General features: G+C 56.3%; 3 protein-coding genes across 4 annotated transcripts in view; 1 reads left to right on the forward strand and 2 right to left on the reverse strand.

The window, feature by feature from the left end:
* The window catches only part of BEST2 (bestrophin 2), a 4,237-nt gene extending 3,432 nt beyond the window's left edge, over window positions 1–805 (reverse strand). The window contains exon 1 of the mRNA XM_040628184.1: window positions 124–805. Within this exon, the coding sequence (XP_040484118.1) occupies window positions 124–275 (152 nt within the window). The 5' untranslated portion in view covers window positions 276–805. The remainder of the gene's footprint in view (window positions 1–123) is intronic.
* A 3,317-nt stretch (window positions 806–4,122) lies between these two features.
* GET3 (guided entry of tail-anchored proteins factor 3, ATPase) lies at window positions 4,123–10,043 on the reverse strand. Its single transcript, XM_008711742.2, has 7 exons — window positions 9,852–10,043; window positions 8,873–9,020; window positions 6,205–6,353; window positions 5,971–6,121; window positions 5,165–5,272; window positions 4,878–5,075; window positions 4,123–4,470 (listed from the first exon to the last, which is right to left on the reverse strand). The coding sequence occupies exons 1-7, from the start codon at window positions 10,010–10,012 to the stop codon at window positions 4,339–4,341; spliced, it is 1,047 nt and encodes a 348-aa protein (XP_008709964.1). The 5' UTR covers window positions 10,013–10,043; the 3' UTR covers window positions 4,123–4,338.
* A 1,453-nt stretch (window positions 10,044–11,496) lies between these two features.
* On the forward strand, window positions 11,497–14,877 carry TRIR (telomerase RNA component interacting RNase). 2 transcript variants are annotated; one of them, XM_040629254.1, is made up of 3 exons: window positions 11,528–11,901; window positions 14,057–14,134; window positions 14,447–14,877. In XM_040629254.1, the coding sequence occupies exons 1-3, from the start codon at window positions 11,548–11,550 to the stop codon at window positions 14,552–14,554; spliced, it is 540 nt and encodes a 179-aa protein (XP_040485188.1). In that variant the 5' UTR covers window positions 11,528–11,547; the 3' UTR covers window positions 14,555–14,877. The 2 variants fall into 2 exon arrangements, with proteins under 2 accessions (XP_040485189.1, XP_040485188.1); XM_040629255.1 differs by lacking the exon at window positions 14,447–14,877 and having other exon boundaries at window positions 11,497–11,878; window positions 14,057–14,133.
* Window positions 14,878–19,527: the final 4,650 nt, after the last annotated feature.

Raw genomic sequence — 19,527 nt, forward strand, 5'->3', positions numbered from 1 at the left:
GTCAGCACGAAGCTGCGGGGGGGGGGGGGCAGGGGGTCACGGGAGAGCCTCCCTCCTGGACACACCCAAGATCCCTTCCCTAGTCCCCGCGGGCCGGCGCCCCCCGCCCCAGGGCCGCCTCACCGGTAGGCGGCGCTCAGCGCCATGTAGAGCGCGAGGAAGCACAGCAGCTCGCGCCACAGAAGTTTGTAGATGCTCCCGCGCCACAGCAGCAGCAGCTGCGAGAAGCCGCCGAAGCGCGCATTGGCCACGCGGGCTGTGTACGTGACGGTCATCGCAGCGCCGGGCCGGTTGCGCGGAAGGAGAGGGGGCTGAAGCGGACCCCAGCCTGTGGGCGGAGGAACGGTTCCCCCGGCCTGCGGGAAGGGGCGGAGAGGTGCGGGCCGAGTCAGCTTGGCCGTCCCTCCTGCACCCCGGCCTCCTCCTCGGTCGCGTCCCTAGCCCAGGTTCCGGTCTCCTCCCAGGCCTGCTCAGTACCCTCCCCCAGCCCCCAGTCCTTCCCAAGCCCCCTCTCACAGGCCTCCCTCTTCCAGGACTCCTGGTCCCGGCACCTGGCGTGTACCTCTCCGGTCCCTTTCCCTCCATCCTCCACTCCCAAGACCCTTGGCTCCACCGATGAGCCCCAGCAGCCCTCTATGCGAGCCCATCCCCCCCCCCTTACCTGGGCTCCATCTACAGCCTTCCCAACTCCCTGAGTCCCCAGCACCTCAGTTTCTAGAGTCTTAGGACTCCAGCTCTTCCCCAGCCTCGACCCCCTTCTTCAGGTCTCATCTCTGCCCGTCCCCCACCCACTCCTACAGCTCCCAGTCTCAGCCCGTCCTCCACCCCTGCACTCCCTTCTGAAGCCCTTGGAAGCCCAATCCCCAAGCCTCCAGTTCCCCAGGGTCCTCTCCTCCGGCTGGTCTCTCCCCTGCACAATTCCCCCAGCCTATCCACCTCCCCACCTAATTGCCCTGGCTCTGCCCCTTCCCCCTTCTCCTGGACCCACCTTGACCTTTCATCCGTCCATTCCCCTCCAGCCTTCAGAGCCCTCAACTCCCCACCCTGAGGAGTTTGATGGATTCCTGGGGACCCATCTGTCCTCAGGATCCTCTGGTCCCCCAGGCCTGGGCCCTTCTCACCTGGTAGAGAGTGCAGAGACAAACGGGGCCAGGGACAGAATGGGCAGGTGACTTCAGCGTTAGGTGGGGCTGAGGCCAGACCCTGGGGGGAGGGGGCTAGGGAGTGGGCGTGGGCAGCCCCTCCCTGGCCCGCCCCCCCTTGGCTGCAGCCTCAGAAGTTTGTTTGGAGAAGTCTTGCCAGTTTGTTACCTGGGGCAGGGGGAGCAATCCACCCCGTCCTCCTTGCTCCTCCCTGTCTCTCTCCCAGTTAGTCACTGGCGGTCCAAGGGATCTTGGACCTAACCTGGGGAGGGGACATTGACTGTCTCCTTCCCAGTTCCAGAGACACACACACTGCTCAGCGAGGCTGTGTCACTCCACAGCCGCCTGTAATCACACGCCGTCACAAGGATGCACATAGAAATACACACAGTAGACCCAGACACAACTTCGGCTTCTTTTAACACAGTCTCCTACAACCGTGGTAACCCAGAGGGCAGTATACACTGTCACAAAGACTGACAAAGTCACGGAAGACAGGCATCTCTACCCACCCCCAACATTCAAATATGGGCAGATGGACCCTAACCCACCAGGCTCTCGGCTCGCAGTTATCCATCCATATGGTACTCCAGACAGCCACTCAGGAGCACACGGGAAGGGACCTGGAACCCTGCATTCCCTCATGATCGCACCGTGGAACGAAGACACATGCAAGGTCACACAACCACTAAGCACACACCCCAGAATGCCTTCACACACACAACTGCATGAGGTCACACAGGAGGTACCACGCACCCATTCCTGATGGCTCCTGCACAAAGACTGACTTGTGGTCACGCACTAGATGCAGGCACATCTGCCCTCAAAACAGCGGCACATGGTCCTGGGGTCAGAGCAGGGTCCTAAACACACTCCTACAACAGAGACCCCTCCCCTACAGTCCACAGACCCTTCTAACCAGATGGGCTCATGCCCATACTCCACCTGATGAAATTCACCTGCATTTGCACATCAATATATAAGGCACTCTCTCCCCAATGCCCCCTCACTGCAGTGTGCAAGCACCCACACCCATACACACACCTCAGGTCTCAGATACTCAGTATTGCCATGAACACACAAGCTTGGGGACACAACGCCTTGGCCTTGTCCCCGAGTTCGGCATGGATGCAGACAGATACTCCCCCTTCACAGACACACCTACGAAGGGGGAACTCCCAGCCTGACACAAATAGCCCCCTTTTCCCCCAACATCAAACTCCTAACCCAGTGTGGAAGGTGTGGAGGCTCAGAGTTCCAACCCCAAGAGGGGCACCCTCGAAGCCCCTTGAGGTCACTGTGCACACTAGGAGTGCGGATGGCCCGTTGCAGCCCCACCCTGCAGCCCTGCCAGCCAGGACACTGTGTTCCCAGCCTGGCAGATGTCTGCCCTGCCCCGGGTAATTAGGAACTGGCCCAGGGTGGCCACCCTCAGACCCAAATCTCCGCTGTCCAGCTGCCGGACAGCCCATAAAAGGGGGTGAGGGAGTGGTGTGGCTAGCTTCAGGGCCTGGGGGAGGGTACAGGCTTCGAGAAGGTCTCGGTGCCTGACCAGAGGCCCCCACTTTGTAGGATGCGTTTACACACACTACAGCTAGCCCCCCACCCTGTGTTCATCCACCCTCCCCCAACTCACACATGTCCCCACACACTTCTGATTGCTGGCCCCCCGCTGGCCCCGGGGCAGGTTGCCCGGGCTAGTTCACATGCTTAATTGTCACAGTGAATAATAACAAACACTCCTTGGCGGCTACGTGCCTGGTGCTCTCGTGAAGGCACTGCTTAATTTCATCTCATTGAGTCCTCCCAAGCAGGCGTTAAGAAATTGGTGCTTTTGTTATTCCTACTATCGAAGTAGGGAAACTGAGGCTCAGATGACACGGCTTATTTGTGGGACAGCTGGTTTTTGAACCCAGGCGGTTTGGCTTGGAACGTGGGGTCTGTCACAGGTACACCACCATGTTTGTTTACAAGGGCCACCCCAACCTGTCCACACCTGTCTGCACACACCCAGTGAACAGTGGCGGGGGGGGGGGACACACACGTCTAGGCTTGGGGCTGGGTTCCCCCTACACGCACACCCTGGCACACCCATGTGCAGCCTGAACACCACTTCCTGACTCATGAATGTCCTCAGGTTTCCTCTTTGTCCCCTCAAACCAGCTCTGGCTTGGAACTTGCAAATCTCAACGTCACTGCCCGTCTTGGGTCTCTCAAGCAGGGATGACACTAGCTGTCCAGGGAGTGGCAGAGGGGAGTGAAGGGATAGGGAGCCCGCTAAGTGCCTTCCAAGCTGGTGGGCTAAACCCTTCCAGGGTCTGGTGAATTTCGCCATGATTCTGAAAGGCCATACTTTCTGTTTCCATTTTAGGGATAAAGGGACCGGACCTCAAACTGCAGGAAGCATGCTGCCTATCACTCAGTGAGGCTGCTCTGGAGGCAGACAGGACTTCGAGGGCCCACCTGACTCAAGTCCTCTGCCATCCTGCCTAATTAGCCCCCCTGTTGCAGCCCTGTGCTAGGAAGGGCTGATGCCATCCCATGGGAACAGGAATTGGGGGGCGGAGACTGTTAATCCTCAGTCTGGCAGGCCCAACCTCTGCCCAGGGCGCCCACTAATTCCCAAACCAAACAGCAGGCAGTGCTGGGCCAGCTGCTGGCCTAATCCGTTCCCCACCAGCCTAGTGCTGGCCAAGGGGCCTCCCAGTTCCCACGCTCTGAACCTCAAAGGAAGTGGGCAGATGCTCCTCTTCTACTACAGGTTTTATAGCCCCAGAAGAGACACCGCTACCCACGAGTTAGAAAAGGACACCTCCTTACTGAAGATACCCTCCTTCCAAAATTGCCATAATAAACACACGTCTCTATTAGATCTCTGTTGTGACTTGGTCTCTCTAGATGTACCATCTTTGTGCAGTGTACAACCTATGCAACTGTACATAAAGATCTGACCCCTAACCTCTCTGCATCAACATCCACAGTGGTTTAAGATCATTTTATTGAGGGGCGAGAGGCAGGGAGAGGTGGGGAGCAGCTATAGCCCCCTCAGCCCCACCAGGGGGAACAGACCTCCTCCCCGCCCCCCGCCCCCCGCGTGGCTCCCCCTATACTATGGGGGGGACTTTGTGCAAACTCTGCCCCCTGGGGGGGGTGGAGGGTGGGTGTGAAATGGCAGCGACTAGGGCTGGCAGCAGTGCTACTGGGCACTGGGGGGCTTGTAGGGCTCCAAGAGGAGGGCAGAGAAGGTGTTGACCTTGTCCGCCCCCCGCACCTCGTGGGGCAGCAGCGGCAGCTTCACAATGTGGAAGTCTTCGTACAGGTCTTCCATCTGTGGCCAGGGCATAGGGCAGATGGTGGTGGTCAGGGGGTTGCAGGGCAGGGACAGATGTGGGTCAATGGGAGGGATCAGGCTGGGGACCTCCCAGGATCAGGGGAGAATGTGGGGCAGGGACTTCACATGCCGATAGCTGGGAGTGAGACCAGTGAGGTCAGAGATCACTGGGCTGGACTTCCCCCTCCCTGGGGTCAGAGGTACCCAGGCCAGGCCAGCTACTGTCTTCAAGAGCCAGAATCAGGGTGAGGAGCAGGAGACTGGGGCAGAGGATCAGAAGACTGGGTGGAGTAAAAGGTCAGAGAATGCAGTAAATGATCCGCGGGGCCTTTGTTGGGCTCGACCAGGCCCCAACTTCCAGGGTCAAAGGTGTGAGGGCTGGGCAGGCAGTCGGGCATGCACACCTGGTCCAGGTACTTGGCCTGAATCTTGTGGCGGGCCTCACACATCTTGCAGGGCTTCTCGGGGTCAGGGAAGACGAGCTGGTTGACGATGATGTTGTGGGTATCAATCTTGCATTTGGCTAGCTCCTGAATCAGCCGCTCCGTCTCGTACAGGGACAGGAACTCAGCAATGCACACGCAGATGAACGTGGTCTGCTCCTGCAGGGCGTGAGAGAGGATAGCGAGGGGTAAGTTCTGGCCCTGTCCCCATCCCAAGCCTCTCACCACCCGCCCGTACCATGACTCACAGGGTCCTTGAACTGTTCACTGACAGAGCGGATGACGGGCAGCGTCTCCTCTAGCTTGGAGGCCAGCTGGTCTGCGTTCATGTCCCCTAGGCCCAGCATGTTGCACATCTGTGGGGAGGACGTGGGAGGCTCACAGCCTACCCGGGGTGCCTTACAGCACCTGGGATGGGGACTCAGTGAACACCAGGGGGACGACCTCTGACACCTCCCCGGGTTAAAGGCCGTTGAGCCGACCACAGGGGTCAACCCAGCTCTGCCATTTCTGGGGGATTGTGGCCAGGAGGCTTGACTTCCCGGAGCCTCAATTTCCCCCCATGTAGACCTTACCTCCAACAGCTGCTGTACTGAGGTACAGGTCCCTGGAGGGGGACCACACACCACCAGGGAGAGGGTGGTGGTGGCGTGCCTAAATGTGGGGGCATTGGGGCTGTCGTGTTGTCATGCTAATAACAACCCATGGGACACTCATATGGCCGCCATTTGACAGACAAGGGAGGTGAGGCCCAGAGAAGTGAAGTGACTTGCTTGAGGTCACAGAGCTGTGTCACACCAGACTGTAAAGCACTTGAGCCTGGGCCACGTGGCTCTTGAACATGTGCTTTCAAGCTCTGTCTGGAGCCCTCTGTGGGTGGGGGCAGGACCTGAGTCCTGTGGAGTAGGCCGACAGCGCCCTCCATCCCCGCGGTGAAGACTCATCCCATCCGCTGGGAAGCGCGGACTGAGGGCGTGTGCGGGAAAGACCTCTGTTACTGCGCGTCTGCACACTCTGACGCGGGGTGGCCTGGACGCCCCAGGGCCCTGCCTGCCTGTGAGATGAAGGGGCTGATCTGGTTCTTGATCTGCATGAGGCGGCCAAGGCCCCGCTCCACGATGGTGGGGAAGTTGAGCAGCCTCAGCGTGTGGCCTGTGGGCGCCGTGTCAAACACCACCACCGAGAAGTTCATGCCCTTCACCAGCCTGTGGGGAGATGAGGGTCAGGCCCGTTTGCCCCCTTCCACCCCAGCCCCCGGCAGCACCTGCCCCTGCTGGCAGGCCCTGACCTCATGACCTCTGCGTAGCTCATGGCCTCGTCGATGCCGGGGAAGGCGCTCATGGCCTCCTGCATCATCTTCTTGCCCATGCTTAGCATGTTGTCCTCCTCGAAGAACTCGTCAGGCAGTTCAGCCACGCCAAGGCTGGGGTCAATCTCCTGAGGGCCGAGGGGTCAAGACTCAGGCTGCTGCTGCTGCCAGGCCTTCCCACCCAGGTGCCAGGCCAGAGAGAGCCCGTGAAGGGCCCCAAATACCAACCTTCATCAGTTCATGGCTGGGGATACCCTGAGGTGCCATGGCCCTCCCCTAGGCACGTCGGGTCTCGTGTGGTCACCCAAGCGGTCAAACCATTTCACAAACAGAGGGAAAACTGTCAACTGCGATCAGTGCCCCAGAGGGAAGTCAAAGTCCATGGCTGTGCCCTCGCACTGTCTGTTCCCCAACTGGGGCCCCAACCTCGTCCAGATCGTTTCTCTAACAGGAGCTCTCCCTGACCATGCTATCTAACAATGTCGCTCCAGCTCCCCCTGCCCTGCCCTCATCTCTCCCTAACACCTAGCCCCTCCTCACATGGTTTACTCGTCACGTTCATCACCTTTACCAGCTGTCAGCACTGCAAAGACAGGGATTTTTCTGCCTTGTTTATTGCTGTGTCCCTGGACCTGGAAGTGTCTGGCCCACAGGGGATCCTCAACATGCATGTGGAATCCACGGAGGGATGACTGTCCCTAGAGTGTCTGGTCTGCTCTGGACTCAGTGCCTCTCTCTCCATCCTCCTCCCATGTCACCTCTTGGTGACTTCACGGGTCCCATGGTGAAGCCCCCGACTTGCTGGCCTCAGAGGTCATTTCCCTACAGGGAGCATGCCCACCCATCACCCCTGACAGTCACACCCTTGATGGGTTAGAGCCAGTAACTGGGCCACCTCTAAGCTCCCACACCTCATTCTCTGACCTGGGCCACCTGGCCTCCTACCTCTTTGGGCCATCTTGTCCCCACACCCCTGCTCCATTGTTCACTGTCGGTGTCCCTTGTGGCTGGCACCCTTATCCAGCCTGGGCTCCACAGGGTGCCTCTGCAAACTCTCCCTTTTCCCTCTGTGGCTGGCAACATCCCCCCTCTAGTTATTCCCAGCTCTCCGGTATGGCTGCAATGAGGTGAACTTTTGGGGAACGCACTTGAATAATTCCCACGTTGCTCCCCATTCCTGAACCCAAATCTCCCAACAGGCACTCAAGCCAGTCACACTCTTGGGAGTTTCTTCTTTGTCCTCAAACCCTATCCATCCCATTCACCCCCTGCTCTCTGCTGAGACCAGTGCTGTGCCTGATCAGAAAAAGAAGCCACTGGCTGCCAACACCCTCATCTCCCCGCAGGAAATGTCCCTGTGCCCCCGCCCCCCCGCCCTGCCTCCATGTCCTGGGTCTGTGGGCTGAATGGAGCTCACACCCACCTACCTGCCTGAGGACCGTCTCTGCCAGCATCCTTGCTCCCTCCCGCAGGATCACTTGTCCCTCCCTGTTGGAGCGTTTGCATCAGCGAACAAATATGCGCTGGCATCTCCCCCCCACCCCCCAAAAGCCTCCTTAACACCACCCACCCTCCTCTCCCTCCAGCAATGACCCTATTTCTCAGCCCCCATCATGGCGATCAGCTCACCCACTCTGGGCAGGCTTTTGTCCCCCACTCCCACAGTGGTTTCTCTCACCCAGTCTGGGCAGGCTTTTGTCCCCACTCCCAGAGTGGTCTCTCTAAATCTGATGTGCCTGCTGGAGCCCACTACTGCTTCCTGCCGAGTCCCTCTGTCCTCCTGGGGCTCAGGAGCTCACAATGCCTGGCTTCCTCCCACTTCACCTGTGGCTCCTTCTTGGCCTCCCTCACTGGTCCCGGTGCCCCTCCTCACCAGCTGGAACCTCAACGTTGATGTGACCTTAGTTTGTTTCTGGGCTTCTCTGTTCTCTCTGTTCTCCTCCACTCACGCAGCTTTAAATACCATCCTTGAAACAATGACTCCCAAATCAACGCCAACCTCTTCCAAGCTCACATAACTCAAATAACTAAACCACTGCCTGGCGTCTCCACTTGGATGTCCAGTGGGCACCTTGGATTCACCGAGGCCAAAATGGAATTCCTTGTTTGTCACTTCGAAACCTGCTTCTGTCCTAATCGCCCCCCATCCTGGCTGTCCAGGGAGCCAAGAGACATACTTAATTCACTTTTCTCCCTTGCCCATTACAACCAAGCATTTGCATTGCTTTAATTCCAAAACACCTTCCAGATGTGACCACTTCTCCCAACATTCTGCCCCCATCCGAGTTTCTCTGCACGGCAGTCACAGGGAACTTTTTGAAAAATGAATCTGGCCGTGACATTGCCCTGCTTAAGATGAACAGCTTCCTATTAAACTTGGAATCCAATATAACTGCTCCCAGAGGCCTTTAAGGTCCTATACCATGTAGCTGTGATTGACCTATGACATCTCCTTCCCTCCCCTCGTTCACTAAACTCCGGTCACTCCAGTCTCCTTTCTGCTCTCCAAACATTCCTCACTCGTTCGCCTGTGGGTATGATGAGGAATGATGTAGAATGGGCAGGACATGGTAGCTGATGGCAGGTGTTCACAGAGAGGGCCTGAAGGGCCTTTGCAAGAGTTGGGAGCTGACCCGGTTCCACTCACCATGGCGAAGAGGTTGTCATAACCTTTGACCTTGGTAGGCACCTTGGAGAACTTCTGGTCAAATGCATCGGAGATGTTGTGGGCTGGGTCCGTGGAGATGATCAGAACACTCTCCCGCCCCTTGGACAGCTGGACTGCTAGGCTGCAGCTAGGCAAGGGAAAGGTCACAAGGCAGGGAGTGAGGGGTCAGGCTCTGCTCCCTAGGTCTGCAAGGGGTTATATAGGGCCCAGGAGCAGGGGATCTGCATCAACAGGGGTCTTGAGACAGAATATGGGTAATTGTGGAATCAAGACTTAATCCCTGTATAGGGATCCTCAGACTTCTGACCCCTTTGCGTGGCTACAGTTCTAAGGTTCAGCTGTCTGAGTCGGCCTGGCCTGATGCCTGCTGCTTCTTTGTTGGCACAGAGTGGCACAGTCCAGCTGTCCAGCCAGCCTAGCGTCACCCTGTGCCCCCTCCCTAAACGCTAAGGAGTCCCTTGCATAGCCCGCTAAATTCAGGATGGTTCAGTCCACTTGTTCAGGATAATTTGCCCTAGGGACCCCTCCCCCTCCTCCCACTGACTGGCATAGTCTAATCACGTGCCTCCCTCCACTCCCGCCTACCACCTCTACCCCCACGTGGCCAGAGAATGGCAAGGTTCACCAGACTAGGATAGTTTGCTCCTCCCCCTAGCCCGAGCTCGTTCTGGTACCGTCCAGCTGACTGGGACACCTAAATGCTCTCCTGCCTCCCGTGCTCTGGGTTCAATGTGGTTCCGCCCTTGAGCCCCAACGGGGGCGGTCCAAAACAGAGGGTTCCAGGCCTGCATTCAGGCAATATCTTCCATTTGCCCCTGGTAACTTCTGGGAGTACGATCCGGAAGACCCCGGTCCAGCCCCATTGCTCCGCTTGCGGTGGAAGAGCCAGTCCCGAGCCTCCCCTTCTCCCAGTGGTACATCCCACCCGTCTTCCCGGTCCCCGCCGCAACTTCCTTACCTGCAGGTGGTCTTGCCAACGCCACCCTTGCCTCCGACGAAGATCCACTTAAGGCTGCGCTGCTCGATGATGTTGCTAAGCGTGGGCTCCAGCGGCTCCACATCAGGCGCATCCTCGAACTCCTCTGCCTCAACCCCCCACCCGGCCACCCCTGCCGCCATCTTGGAACCGGCTCACGTGATCAAGCGGAACGCACCATGAAAAGAACCCACAGTGAAAATTGCCTAGCACATACCCATCGAGTCTAGGAGCCTGAATTAATTTCCTCATGGCCTGATTTTTAGGAGATAATAGAAACTATATTTCTAATGTCTTTCGCTTCTAGGGTTCACTTAGTCGCCCTCTTCTCTAAGTTTTTTCAAAGACTCCCCCTGCCGAATTAACATATTGGTACTTCTCAGACTACTCCCCTTCTCTGATTGGTTCCCAAGTCTCGCAGCTCTCCTTTCATTGGCTACATTTTTTCTCACTTTCACCAATCATTCTCACGTCCCGGTAGCCGCCAACCTCTCCTTAGCAACCAGCCAAACACCCAGTCCATGCCCCTTCCGTGAAGTTAGATCCGAGGTCCGCCCTGGCCTGACTCCATAGGTTCTACTTCATGTCGATCATTTGTCCTTATTCTCCAAATTGGGTCCCAACATCGCCTCAGGTCCGTCTCCTCTGCTATCCAATTGGCTGTGAGCCACCTGGCTCTTGACGCAAACCAACCACAGACGAACCGATTAGTTGGCTGAAGACAGGTCCCTGGACTGCAAGTGGGTTAGAGAACAACTCCAGTTGTGGGCAAGGTCTGCAGATCTTCGTCCAGTGTGCTCTGAGCCCCATGCTGGACAGGCCAGGGCAGGGACCACACCTGCAACTGCGCTCCTCGTCGCAGAAGGGACCCTATTCCCGGAAACCTTCTTGCACTTTGCTCCCTGTTCGAGGGGTGACTCCAGCGAATTCCCTGTTTGAACCTCTGCCCTGGGCAGCAATACAAGCGGGGTCCCAGGCCTTTGGCGAACACTCTTAACCTTAGAGAGACTATAGCCTAAAAATACCCACGACTTCATCTGAGTACTGCAGCCCATAACACCCAGGTGGGGACCCCAACTCCACGGAGCCAGCTGTATTCCCATTACCAAATGAGAGCTCAATCCGAGACAGGTACCCAACCAAACCAGAGATACTCCCATTTCTAGTCGTGTGTGTGTGTGTGTGTGTGTGTGTGTGTGTGTGCGCGCGCGCGCGCGCACGCTTAGGCTAAATATGCCCTCTAGATCGAATTCGGGACATCGGTTTCGAAGTGTCAATTGAACACACAGTCTCAGATGGGGTCCTTTCCCTCGCAGAGATTATCCCTGGTGCCAGAAGGGGATCCTAGCCCCGGAAAGCCAACGTGCCCCCAGTTTCAAGTGGGAACCTCACTCCGGAAAGCCAGTCTCAGACAATGGTTCCATTCCCGGGGAGACTGCGCGTAACACCTGCCCAGACCTAGCTGGATTATAAAAATTCGCGTGGCTGGCCGGGCGGGCCCGCGGCGTCAGGTTTTACCTCTTATTCGCCCCGCCCCTTATACTCCGCCCCTACTGCGGACGCTTGAGGGCCAGACCGCTCTTCCCGGCATGCATTGCCCGGGACGGGGCAAGTCGGGCGCCAAGCGCCGGGCCGGAGCCGCCTTCCCGGAGTCCTTTGCGCGGCACCTGGCGACAAAATGGCTGCCCGAGGGAGACGGGCGGAGCCTCCGGGCCGGGAGGCGCCGGGCCCCGCGGGCGGCGGCGGTGTCGGGAGCCGATGGGCTGAGTCGGGGCCCGGGACGTCGCCCGAGAGCGGGGACGAGGAAGCGTCGGGCGCGGGTTCTAGCCCGGTGTCGGGTGGTGTGAACTTGTTCGCCAACGACGGCAGCTTCCTGGAGCTGTTCAAGCGGAAGATGGAGGAGGAGCAGCGGCAGCGGCAGGAGGAGCCGCCCCCGGGCCCGCCGCGACCCGACCAGCCTGCCGCCGCCGCCGCCGCCGCGGGCCCTGGGGATCTGAAGAGGAAGGGCGGCCCGGGCCCCACGCTCAGCTTCGTAAGGAGCCGCGGGGGTGGGGGCGGGCGCCAGGGCCTGCCTTGGCAGAGGGAATCGGGGCCCGAGAAAGGGGATCGGGATCCAGGTCCACCCTCCGGCCCCGATGAGGGGGCCGTCCGATCGCCCGCTGAGGATCCGGAACCTGGATTCTCGACGAGAGGTCTGGGGGCGGGGGTGGGGTCCCCCGGAGCCCGCCTGCGGGGACCGGGAGCCAGGGAATTGCATTCTAAACAGCGCTCCGGGGATGGGGAAATCAGTATACCGGGATTCCTATTTGAGTGGTACTTAAACTTGGATACTGGGACCATCTCCCACTATGGGGAAGAGGGGCAAATTCAAATCTGTAATCTGAGCTGGGTGGATTATAGACTCAGCGCTTACTGTGTGACCTTAGGATATTTGCTCTATTTCCCTGAGTCTCATTCGTCCAGTGTCCATTTATTGAGCACCATACCTTATGCTAAGCATTGTGCTGGGTGCTGGGTGTGCCGTGTTGAACATGACAAGATCGTTGCTTTCCTGGAGTGTCTGGGCTGGCCTACCCTCAATTTTCCCATTTGCAAAAATGGTTACCATCGCGTCTTGTGATGTGATGAGGGTTCTGTGAGGCCATCCCGGAGGTTAATACTGGGTTTGTCTTATAGGAAGAGCTAAACCACCAGTGGTTTTTGGTTGGGAGTGAACACCCCCCCCCCCAAGCCCCCTCAATTTGGCAGTCTGGGGAAATTTTTGGTTGTCAGAATTGGGGGAGGGGTGCTGTTGACATCTCTGAGTAAAGACGAGAGAGGCTGCTCAACGTCCTACAATGTACAGGATGGCCCCCCCGCCCGCAAAAATGATCCAGCTCAAAATGTCACTAGTGTGAGGTCAAGAAACGCTAGGCTAAATAAATGGCAACTATATTGATGGTCAACTCTGAGCTTGCTTTGTTTTTGGTATTGAGATCAAGTCCCTGGAGGCCCTTGGCTGGCTTAGTAGAACATGTGACTCTTGATCTCAGGGTCTAGAGTTCAAGCCCACGCTAGGTGTAGAGCCTGTTTAAAAAAAAAAAAAAGTACTGATAAGTTTCTTTAATAACCAAAAAAAAGGGGGGGGAGAAAAAGACATAGCTAATTCACAGACCAGATATTAATTTGTTCAGAGATCAAGTCCCTGTGGTGTGGAGAAAAGTGTTGACTTGAGAGTAACAGACTGGAGGTCCAGTCTTAGCTCTAACAGTGTGATTTTAGGCAAGTGATCTAACCTCTCCAAGTCTGGGGATAGTCCCAGCAGCACAGGTTACTAGGTTACTTGATGCCCGGCTGAGGGGGTAGAGATGGGATGATGTCTGTAAAGCATGTTGCTGCCCATGGACACAGAAAGTGCTCAGTCAGTGGGAGAAGGTGGAGGACCAGGATGAGGTCTAGAGTGAACTTCTGTTGAAGGAAGGGAGAGTGTCAGGACCTAGGTTCCTGGCTTGGTGTAAGAACCAGAGGTGGAAGCTGAGTGACTCTTTGTGAGTGGGAGTAGCAGTAGTTGATCACTGCCTTTTTCATTCTCAGTCGAGGGGCACCCTTAAAGAGGCCAGGCTGGGTGCAGGGAAGACAGCATCGTTTGGGGGGTAAGGATGCTGCTCTGTGACTTGGACCCATCTGACCCTGAATCTAGTTCCTCTGTTTGCTGCCAATCAAGGGAGAGCCCTCTTCCTTCTCAAAGATGTGCCCTCATCTATAAAATGGGGATGGTTGTAACCTTCTTCTTAGGGCAGCTGTGAAAGTGAAGGATGATATATCCAAAGTTCTTGGCACAGAGCTTAGCATACAGTGAGTGCTCAGTAAAGGGAGCTGTTGCTGCCTGTGTGGTCCCTGCTAGCGGATGGTAGAGGCTTCAGCCTGAAGAGTGAGGACAGCTTGTCCCCACTGATGTGGGGGTTCTTCTTGTTTTGGGGAAGGGCAGCCCAGGGGCCCACGACTGCCAGGGCATCATGGGCCCAGGGCAGGCGCTAAGAGTCGCGTGTGCTCCTCTCTGATTGCTGCGCAGGTCGGCCGGCTGGCGGAGCTGGGCGCGGCGTCGGGACGGGCCACCGGGCCGGGCTAGGAAGGTGTAGTGGGCCTCAGCGCCGCCAAGGGCGGGCCCGGCTCCTGTAACCGTTGCAGTCTTCTGTCCCTTCACCCAGGTGGGCAAGCGCAGAGGCGGAAACAAACTAGCCCTCAAGACGGGAATAGTAGCCAAGAAGCAGAAGACGGAGGATGAGGTGAGCAGGCTGGGAGCGGGGGGCCACCCTCGGTGCCTTTCCCTTCCAGCCTCAGTACCTGGCTGCTGAGCCCTTTCCCTTTCTGTCCAGCATCTGGGGCCTTGGATGTGGTGTCTGGGTGGGGGAGGAGGGCTCTCAACAGGATCCCCAGATAAATTGAGTCTGCATATCTTTATCTCAAACCCAGGACTTTAAGGGTGACGTGGGGTGTGTGTGTGGGGGGGTCGTCAGCTGTCTCAGGACAGTCCTGACCCCAGTTCCCGGCCTCCTCGGTATCCCCTTGCAACCCCTATGTGCCCCCCCGCCCCACAGGTATTAACAAGTAAAGGTGACGCGTGGGCCAAGTACATGGCAGAGGTGAAAAAGTACAAAGCCCATCAGTGTGGCGATGATGATAAAACTCGGCCCCTGGTGAAATGACCCCCTTCCCCCGCCTGCCTACGGCCTGGGACTCTCTGCGATGTACATAACTATTTAATGCAGCGGCAGCGGCGGCAGCCTTTCCCCCCCAAGGACTTCTACACAGAAGGAAATCGAGATGCTTCCCGCAGCCGCGGACGATTCTCCAGGACTCTTTTTTACCTTGAGCACTTGCCTCCTGAGACTTATAGAACAGTGGTTTACTGTCCCCTCTCCTCCCACCTCCTTGCTCTCTCTGGCTCTTTCTGTCTTCCTCCCCCCACCCCCACCACCCCCTCTTAGCCATCACTTCTGGGAAGTAAAGAACTTGACTTAGTGCTGGAGCTGTGTGCTTGGTTTGCCTTCTTTGTTCTCCACCCTGTGCGCCCCCTCCCCCCACTGCATGGTCCTGCACCTGGTCCTGGGTCTGGCTTGTTGAGGGAGTTATTTAGGGGGTGTGGGGAGGAGAGGGTTGCATCCCCTCCTGTTGGCCTGGACTCTCCTCAGGACCCATTTCGTCCTACCTCTGACAGAGCCCCAGTTCACGTTCAGTGTCCCATCACAGCCCCATTTGGCTGGGCCCGGGCTGTCAGTTTGTTCATTTAGCTGATACTTGATGAGTGCCTGCTCATCATGCCTGTGCTGTTCTGTGCCTTGGGGCCATAACAGTGAACAGAACAGACCATGTACACTCCCTGCCCTGCTGGAAGGAAACAGACAAAAAGGGGAAGCCAGTTTGGGAGGTGATGGGGAAGAAGTACAGGCTAGAGGTTAGGGGGAGGGTGTCTATTTCCCTTGACATCTGATCTGAGTCCTGAGGGAGGTGAGGAAGCAGGTGGAGGGAACAGCCAGTGTAAAAACAGGTGGGAGAACATGTGGCCTTTGTGGGGAGCTTCAAGGTGGCCCACATGACTGGACCTGAAGAGTAAGGATGGTGTGTGGATTATACACACAGCCTTGTGTGCTGGGGTCAGGATTTGGGACTTCATTCTTGGTGAGAGGAAACCTTGGGGGGGGGGCAGTATGAGCTAAGGAGCAATAGATTATGTGTTATCTATCTTAACGTTAAGGCCCCCTCTGGCTCCTGGGGCAGAACCTGGAGATGAGGCTGGGCCATGACTGGGGGAGGGGAGGTGGTGGAGTGTTGGCAGTTGAGGTGAGGAGGGCTGGGATCTGGATTCTGGTGGGGCTGCTCTGTCCTTCCAGCTACTTGCAGCCCCTCCAGTGAGGCTGGGTTGACCCCACCCTTATGTCTATATGATCAGAAGGAGCACAAACACCACCTCGCAGAACACGATTGTTGACATGTCAGGGGACAGGGCGTCCTAAAGGAAGCCTCACTTCCCTAGTGCCTCTTTAGTGCTCCTTGTACTTCTGGGCCTTCCTGGAAACTGCCTGGGTGCCTGTTCCCTACTAAGCTCACAAATGTTCTAAGAGGCCCTTGCCTCTCAAACCTGCTAGACCTGGAGCAGCCTCTGGGTCCCCCAGCCATGGGCCCACCGCCTAGCCCTTCCCATGCAGGAATGCCGAGCAGTCCGGCACCCCTGCCTATCCCAGATTCAGGCTCCCATTCCCCTCTATCGGGAGGATCATGGCGGCCACCTGGTGCCCGGAACTGTGTCGGCAGAGGGAGGGGGGCTGAGGTAGTATAGTACCCACCTTGCCTCAGACTACCAGATCCAGCCTGTGGGGTATTGGGTGGGCGTTTCAAATACTGAGCACCAAACAGGCAAAACTCCTTGTTCTAGTGGAACGAACATTCTAGTTGAGGAAACAAACAGGAAATGAAATAGAACACAGAACACATCAGATGGTTATACATTCTGCGGGGGGGGGGTATGAAAGGGGAACCAAGATCAGTGGGAGAGATGGCAATTTTAAGTTGGTCAGGGATGGCCTCCCTGAGAAGATAACATTTGTCCTAAGTTCTGATAGCAGTAAAGATGATCCTTGGAGGTGTTCAAGGCCAAAGAGGAGGTACAAAGACCCTGAGCTGAAAGCTGGCCTGGCATCTCAAAAAGCACAAGCAGGCTTTGGAACAGGAGACCTGTCCCTCTCATTTTTGGCTAACACACTGAGACTTGTCTGATTTATTTTCCACACTAGCTCAAAGGTCTCTCCCTCCTACTCTGGGGATGGTGAGCTGGTCCAGGTGTTAACTTTAGCCTTGGGGATGTAGTGTTGGGGGAGGGGACATAGGCAGCCCATGGTGCCACCCTTACCTCCTTCCTCAAAGGCACCAGCAGCCGCTGGATCTTTAAAAAGAAACACAAGTGGGAGAAGTAGGTCGCCCTGCAGCAGCTCAGCCTCTTTTCTGGAGTGTCAGGAGGCAGGAGGAGCTGATGGAGTCCCAGCATCCCCCTTCACCGCATTCACCAGTCCTGACCTGGGGAAAGTCTGAAGGGGGAGGAGAATCAAATTCAGGGTTTGGTGAGTCACACAGCCGTGGTTTTGAACTATTCTGGTGCCTGTTAGCTGTGTGATCTTGGGTAAGTCACTTAGCCTTTCTGTGTTTCAAGTTCTTCATGTATAAAATGGGTAGGAATGCCTGGGTGGCTCGTTCGGTTAAGTGTCTTTCTTCAGCTCAGGTCATGATCCCAGGGTCCTGGGATGGAGTCCCGCATTGGCCTCTCTGCTCAGCGGGGAATCTGCTTCTCCCTCTCCCTTTTCCTCTGTGCTTTCTCGGTCCTTCATTCATAAATAAATAAATTAATTTTTTAAAAAAGGGGATAGACTATGGAAGCATCTCCACAGTCAAGTTCTAAAGTAAGGGCAGTATTGACGTCAACGTTAACCCTGACATTATTTAAAACAGCTGTCACTGTTACTCTGGGTGAAGCAATTGGCTTGAGTTGGGGGACGTGTTTGAGAAATGGTGAACTTTAAACGCGGGTGCCCTGTGAAGAGACGCTCAGACAGGGAGTCTGTTGTAAATGGAGAGGCCTTTGTCTCCCATCTCAGATTCACGGTTGGGCACCAGCTCCTTGAATTTCTTTTTTGCACTGAGCCCTTCTAGTTGGGAGTAAGTTTGCTGTGTACAGGGCTGTTGTGAGAACTACATTGGAAACTGCCTGAGAGGCAGTAAAGTAGATGCTTAAGAAATAGGGATATGACCTGTCTGGCTGTCTCAGCCGGTGTGTGCCTCTTGATCTTAGGGCGGTGAGTTCAAGCCTCACATTGGGCATGGAACCTACTTAAAAAAAAGAAAAGTAAAGTAAAAGAAATGGGGGGAAAGCCTGGATTCAGTACTCAAATCCACTCTCTGGGGTTAAGAAGACTTCCGTGATCACACGAGGGCCAATACCGTGGACCACAAAGACAGCAGGGATCACTATTTGCCTGACTCTCCTCTCGCCCGAGGTTTGCGCAGGACCACTGGAAACTTGACATATTAATAGGAGAGGGTGAGTATTAAATTCTCTCCCGCATCTCCAACTCTCTTCCTATGTGACCCTTATCTGGGGCAACTCCCAACCCTGAGCAGAAAACTCCTACTGTTAGCACCCCCTCCCGAAACTTCCAGTCCTAGTCCCTTAATGTCACTTTTCCTTCTGCTCAACGTCCACCTCGGGTGGGCTCCAGACCACCGGGTTTTGAGTCACAGCCAGAATCCGTAAACGCGGCGACGTGAGCGCGCGGTGAGACGGGATTTGTAGTTCTAGCGCCTCAGGTTAGGCGAGGGAAGGCTATTGCGCATGCGTACGCAGCAGCTTTCTGCACGTGTCTCTCCAGCAGGTTTCGGTCAGGCAAAGGAGGAAGACCCGATTGCTCCCTTAGGGAGTCTCCGAGTGGCGTTAAGCGCCAGCTGACCCTTCCTAAGTCTGGAAGGCCCCAGTGCTGGCTGGAAGGAAAGCTCTTAGGTACCTGTTTTTCACGAATGAACGGAGGGGGACTCACTTTGCTAACAGGAAGTCGGCTGAGAAATCTGTCCCCTTTCTTCACACTGGAGCGAAAATTGACCTGCCACTCCTGGAGCCAAAAAGTTCCTCAAGGCAGGGCTGGGTTGTCCTTGGGGATTAGAGGCCTAGTTGATTAACTTCAGTAAATATTGGCTTAGGGCGTGGCTGAATACAGTGAAAGGACGGCCTTGAGCCTGTCTGGGTAAAAGCCAAGTTTTTAAAGAACAATTTGCAGCAGGCCTGGTAATGCTTAGCTTGACTACCTCTAACCCAGCAAACTATTCTTATACCCATTTTGACTAGTGGGGAAACTAGGACTCCCAAGTGGCAGGAGGTTCCCATCTGTTTATCAGCCTGGCCAGGAGGGGGGGAAACTGAGGCTCCAGGGTCTCCTCTGCTGCTCCACTCTTAAAAGAGGTGCCCTACTTTGTCCTCAGATGGCGCAAGGATTACGGAGATGTCTTTCATCATGACCCTGCCCTTGCCTAAATTTCCTGGGCTGTTTCACCTCATTCAGCTTCAGGTAGAGAAAGAGATTAGGCCTTTCGCTTCAGCGTTTATTCATTTCGTTTAGAATTTTATATCCTTGTGGGTTTTTCTCATATCCTTGTAAAAAGTATCAAACAATACTGTAAAATAACACAAAATGTGGCAGAGGCTTCTGCAAGAACGCAGCCTATCTTAGGAACTCCCTTTGTCTGGCTTAGTCCTTCCTTTGTCTCTGGGGTTTAAAATTCACGCTAGGCTCGGTCCCTTCCGATCTTTCCTTGAGGACACCTACTGTGCTCTCCTCAGGCACCTTCTAGATGCGGGGGGGAGGGGGAGAGGCCCGGTTCTATTCGTAGACAAGGGGGTGAAAGGCACAGCTGGCTGTGGCCGAGAGGTTCCTGGGTCCACCACATACCGAAAGTCACCACGCGCCACCAAACTCAGCTCCCAGCAAAGACCCGCTGTCAGGCCGGCGTGAGAGCCGCTGAGAAAACGAGACGCTGGGAAGACCGAACGGCCAGAGAGGCCAGGCGAGCCGCCACCACTTCGGTCACGTGACCCGGTCTCGGCGGGGCCTGGGTCTCCCCGGTGCCGGGCCACGTGTTA

Source organism: Ursus maritimus, unplaced genomic scaffold (assembly GCF_017311325.1).
Source record: "Ursus maritimus isolate PB19 unplaced genomic scaffold, ASM1731132v1 scaffold_14, whole genome shotgun sequence".
NCBI classification, from domain to species: Eukaryota; Metazoa; Chordata; class Mammalia; order Carnivora; family Ursidae; genus Ursus; species Ursus maritimus.

What these genes read in the sequence shown, in the direction of transcription:
- GET3 (XM_008711742.2), bottom strand. Translation starts at nt 10,012, where the DNA reads ATGGCGGCAGGGGTGGCCGGGTGGGGGGTTGAGGCAGAGGAGTTCGAG. An exon ending in GTTGGCAAGACCACCTGCAG is followed by an intron (nt 9,021 to 9,851) that starts GTAAGGAAGTTG and finishes TCCCTTGCCTAG; the next exon opens with CTGCAGCCTAGCAGTCCAGC. An exon ending in ATGACAACCTCTTCGCCATG is followed by an intron (nt 6,354 to 8,872) that starts GTGAGTGGAACC and finishes CTCGGCCCTCAG; the next exon opens with GAGATTGACCCCAGCCTTGG.
- TRIR (XM_040629254.1), top strand. Translation starts at nt 11,548, where the DNA reads ATGGCTGCCCGAGGGAGACGGGCGGAGCCTCCGGGCCGGGAGGCGCCG. An exon ending in CGGGCCCCACGCTCAGCTTC is followed by an intron (nt 11,902 to 14,056) that starts GTAAGGAGCCGC and finishes CCCTTCACCCAG; the next exon opens with GTGGGCAAGCGCAGAGGCGG. An exon ending in AGCAGAAGACGGAGGATGAG is followed by an intron (nt 14,135 to 14,446) that starts GTGAGCAGGCTG and finishes CCCGCCCCACAG; the next exon opens with GTATTAACAAGTAAAGGTGA.